At 33.7% G+C, this 4,803-nt stretch overlaps 1 protein-coding gene across 3 annotated transcripts in view; it reads left to right on the forward strand.

Annotated features, from left to right (window-relative positions):
• Window positions 1-4,803, forward strand: part of LOC107698920 (amyloid beta A4 protein-like) — a 39,437-nt gene that overhangs the window by 25,848 nt on the left and 8,786 nt on the right. For all 3 annotated transcript variants that reach the window (XM_016500059.1, XM_016500058.1, XM_016500060.1), the window contains 2 exons: window positions 1,089-1,217; window positions 4,655-4,754. In XM_016500059.1, coding sequence (XP_016355545.1) covers window positions 1,089-1,217; window positions 4,655-4,754 — 229 coding nt within the window. The remainder of the gene's footprint in view (window positions 1-1,088; window positions 1,218-4,654; window positions 4,755-4,803) is intronic.

Below are 4,803 nucleotides of genomic sequence, written 5' to 3' on the forward strand. Positions count from 1 at the left end.
CTGTTATGCTGATGATACTCAGCTCTATATTTCTTCGCGGCCCCGCGAATCATACCAATTTGAAAAAACGAACGCATAGTCGAAAACAAAAAACAAACGAATGCATAGTCGATATAAAAAACTACATCTATACACCTTTCACTTTTTAAGACTAAAACAAATGTTTGAAAGATGGATTCATTGTTATTCTTAATTAAAATCACAACAACAATAAAACAGTAGGCTACAATGAAAAACTATCTTATATAACGTTTATTAACAAAAACGAGGCAAAGACGAGGCATGGCATACGCCACATGCTGTATTATTTATCAACTATTAAATTACAGAAGGTTTAGCAAACACTGAGGAAACAAATAAATGTAAAAAATAAAAGAAAGCCTCCATAGCGTGAGTTAAACAGCTCTCTTCAATAATACGACCACGTCAAATTGTAACTCACACATTTTCAAAAAATTGTCGCATATGCGACCATTTTGGTCACAGTCTAGAGCCCTGCTCCGCATTATATAACTACAGTCTAGATACTGAAAAACATGAGGATCTCACTAGCATGCCAAAGTTTGGAGCCGGTAGAATTTTTGAAAGCAGTCTCTTCTGCTGAGCAAGGCTGCGTTTATTTGATCAAAAATACAGTAAAAATTGTAAAATATTATTGCAATTTAAAATAACTATTTTCTATGTGAATACATTGTAAACTGTAATCTATGTCTGTGATCAAAGCTGAATTTTCAGCATCATTACTCCAGTCTTCAGTAGCTAAGTTTCCATCCAAAGTTACGAATTAAACTTATGCGCAAAATTGGAATATTGCATAAAACATTTCCGAATAAAGCACCGTTTCCATCCAGTGCAAAAACCAGTGCAAAGATTTTCAAATAGTTGTATCTCGGCCAAATATTGTCCTGTCCTAACAAACCATACGTCAATGGAAAGCTTGTTTATTCAACTTTCAGGTGATTCAATTTAAAAAAATCAACCCTTATGACTGGTTTTGAGGTCCAGGGTCACAACCATGACACACAGAGAAGCTTCCCATCATGCACTGTGCTGATCTCAGATCTCTGATCTTCATCTCGTCTCTTTAGCCGCGGCACGTGTTCAGTCTGCTGAAGAAGTACGTCCGCGCCGAGCAGAAGGACCGACAGCACACGCTCAAACACTTCGAACACGTGCGCATGGTCGACCCCAAGAAAGCGGCGCAGATCCGGCCTCAGGTACGAGACATAATCACCTCATTCACAATAATTCATTTGCATTACAGTGTTGAACTTCTGCACTTCTTAAAGCCAACATAAATCAGAATATAAGTCAAAAATGTTTTATTATTTTTTCGGTGAGATTGATGTAATGGAGAGAGACTAATAGTAAACTAATTAACTAAATGAAGTTAGTGTCTGAGGCGATGTCATTGAAATGCTGTTATAGTTTTTATTCATATTTTGAATTCATTCATATTTTTATATTTTTTATTTTCATTTTCATTTTAGTTAAAAGTTTGTGTTTTGTCATTTTATAATTTGTCTTGTTTTTTAAATGTTATTTTAATTTCATTTTAGTTTTAGTTATTTTAGTACATCAAGTTAAACTAAACAGACATGAGAAATATTGCCTGGGCAACTAGCTGAAATGTAATACGTTTAAGATTTAATCTTATTTTATTTCAGTAAAAATTATTGAAAAAACATTTGTTTTTTGTGGTTTTAGTTTTAGTTCACTATAATAGCCCTGATCTATGGAAGTTCTAAGAGGCCATGCATTATTATTTTTTTCCTTCTTGTTTTCTCGTTATCACGACTTAATTTTCTTGTTATCTCGACATAACCAAAGTTGATTTCTCGTTATCACGACTTAAATTTCTCGTTATCTCGACATAACAAAAGTTGTTTTCTCATTATCACAACTTAATTTTCTTGTTATCTCGACATAACAAAAGTTGTTTTCTCGTTATCACGACTTAATTTTCTCGTTATCTCGACATAACATCGACATAAATCTGACATAAAATCACATAAAATCACATAAAATCTGATTTCCAGATTTCCTAAGATCTGGAAATCAGCATTTGTTGTTCCTCTGTCAAAAGGGGGTGATCTTTCCGTAATGGATAATTATAGACCTATATCTAAGCTCTGTATTCTTTCAAAACTTTTGGAAAATCTAGTAAGTAAACAGTTGACACAGTATTTAAATGGTCATAACATTCTGTCTAATAATCAGTCTGGTTTCCGTAAAGGACATAGTACTACTACAGCCACCTTAAAAGTTTTAAATGATATCGTGGAGTCGCTAGATAATAAACAACATTGTGCATGTCTTTTTATTGACTTATCAAAGGCCTTCGATACTGTGGATCACAACATATTATTAGATAGGCTTAGATGGGTAGGACTATCAGAACATGTTATTTTATGGTCTTAATTTTCTCGTTATCTCGACATAACAAAAGTTGTTTTCTCATTATCACGACTTAGTTTTCTTGTTATCTCGACATAACAAAAGTTGATTTCTCGTTATCACGACATAAAAGTTGTTTTCTCGTTATCACGACTTAATTTTCTCGTTATCTCGTTGTTTTCTCGTTATCACAACTTCATTTTCTAGTTATCTCGACGACATAAAAGTTGTTTTCTCGTTATCACAACTAAATTTTCTCGTGAACTCAACATAACAAAAGTTGTTTTCTCGTTATCACGACTTAATTTTCTTGTTATCTCGACATAAAAGTTTTCTCGTGAACTCAACATAACAAAAGTTGTTTTCTCGTTATCACGACTTAATTTTCTCGTTATCTCGACATAACAAAAGTTGTTTTCTCGTTATCACGACTTAATTTTCTCGTTATCTCGACATAACAAAAGTTGTTTTCTCGTTATCACGACTTAATTTTCTCGTTATCTCGACATAACAAAAGTTGTTTTCTCGTTATCACGACTTAATTTTCTCGTTATCTCGACATAACAAAAGTTGTTTTCTCGTTATCACGACTTAATTTTCTCGTTATCTCGACATAACAAAAGTTGTTTTCTCGTTATCACGACTTAATTTTCTCGTTATCTCGACATAACAAAAGTTGTTTTCTCGTTATCACGACTTAATTTTCTCGTTATCTCGACATAACAAAAGTTGTTTTCTCGTTATCACGACTTAATTTTCTCGTTATCTCGACATAACAAAAGTTGTTTTCTCGTTATCACGACTTAATTTTCTCGTTATCTCGACATAACAAAAGTTGTTTTCTCGTTATCACGACTTAATTTTCTCGTTATCTCGACATAACAAAAGTTGTTTTCTCGTTATCACGACTTAATTTTCTCGTTATCTCGACATAACAAAAGTTGTTTTCTCGTTATCACGACTTAATTTTCTCGTTATCTCGACATAACAAAAGTTGTTTTCTCGTTATCACGACTTAATTTTCTCGTTATCTCGACATAAAAGTTGTTTTCTCGTGATCACAACTTAATTTTCTCGTTATCTCGACATAACAAAAGTTGTTTTCTCGTTATCTCAACATAAAAGTTGTTTTCTCGTGAACTCAACATAACAAAAGTTGTTTTCTCGTTATCATGACTTAATTTTCTCGTGATCTCGACAACAATGCGTTTTCCTTATAACAGATTTCTATGGGTAAAACGCAACGTGTTATTAAATGTATTGCGTTTTTATTATGAGCTCATCTGCTTGACTGTATATAGAATGCTTTATTAAGAGTTTGTCTTTCAAAAACCCTGTCTTAAAGCATTAAGCCACATTAAGTGTTTTCCTTAAAACGGTTTTCAATGGAAGGAAACGTTTAATGTAATTAAACGCATTGCATTCTTATTATGGGCTCATCTGCTTGGATGTACATATTATGATTTACTAATAATGTGTATACTGAGTTTGGACTTTTAAAAACACTCTCAATTAACACATTAAGCCACGTTAAGCATTTTAGAATGCTGCGTTTGTTACTATAGCAACAGTAGACTCAAGATGCATTGTGTTTTAAAACAAAACAAACAATCATTGTTCAAAGACCCACTTTTGTCATGTCGAGGTCATGAGAAAATTAAGTCGTGATAACGAGAAAACTTGTGTTATGTCGAGAACGCGGAAAAAATAAGTCGAAAACAACTCATTATGTCGCTATCATGGGAAAACAAGAAATAAAAAAGTGATAATAATGCATGGCCTCTTAGAACTTCCATACTCATCTGAGGTTTGAATACAATATTTGATGTAAATGTTTAATATGGTCTCTCATATATATTTCATTTGAATCAGGATTCCTACTAGTTCTAGATGTTTTTCTGTCATTTTAGCCTGCATGTGTTATTTTTTATTTATTGAGTTTTGTCGAATTATTTGAAGAATACAAGTGTTTATTTTATTTTATTAACCACACTATTACAAACTCTTGTATTCTAAACTACTCAACTAATTCTCACACTCTATTGAAATGGCTTGTGATTTGACTTTGATTTTAAATCAGTCACATGTTCCATTTTATGATGGTGTTGCCTTAGTAGGCTCCATTTGTAGGACATAGACAACAAGCTAGTTCACCAGGTTTTATATGAAGCCTATGAAGATGAGCGATCTTTGGGACTGAAGCAGATTACAGGCTCAGTGACCCTCCCGACCTTTGACCTGTGACCTCTGGCCTCAGGTGCTGACCCATCTGCGTGTGATCGAGGAGCGGATGAATCAGTCTCTTGGTCTGCTGTACAAGGTTCCCGGAGTCACTGAAGACATTCAGGACCAAGTCGGTGAGTTTGTGAGGATGAGTAAAGAAACATGACCGTTGACACCTGCTGA

The sequence above is a fragment of the Sinocyclocheilus anshuiensis genome, unplaced genomic scaffold, assembly GCF_001515605.1.
Source record: "Sinocyclocheilus anshuiensis isolate Anshui unplaced genomic scaffold, SAMN03320099.WGS_v1.1 scaffold1854, whole genome shotgun sequence".
In the NCBI taxonomy this organism is placed as follows: domain Eukaryota; kingdom Metazoa; phylum Chordata; class Actinopteri; order Cypriniformes; family Cyprinidae; genus Sinocyclocheilus; species Sinocyclocheilus anshuiensis.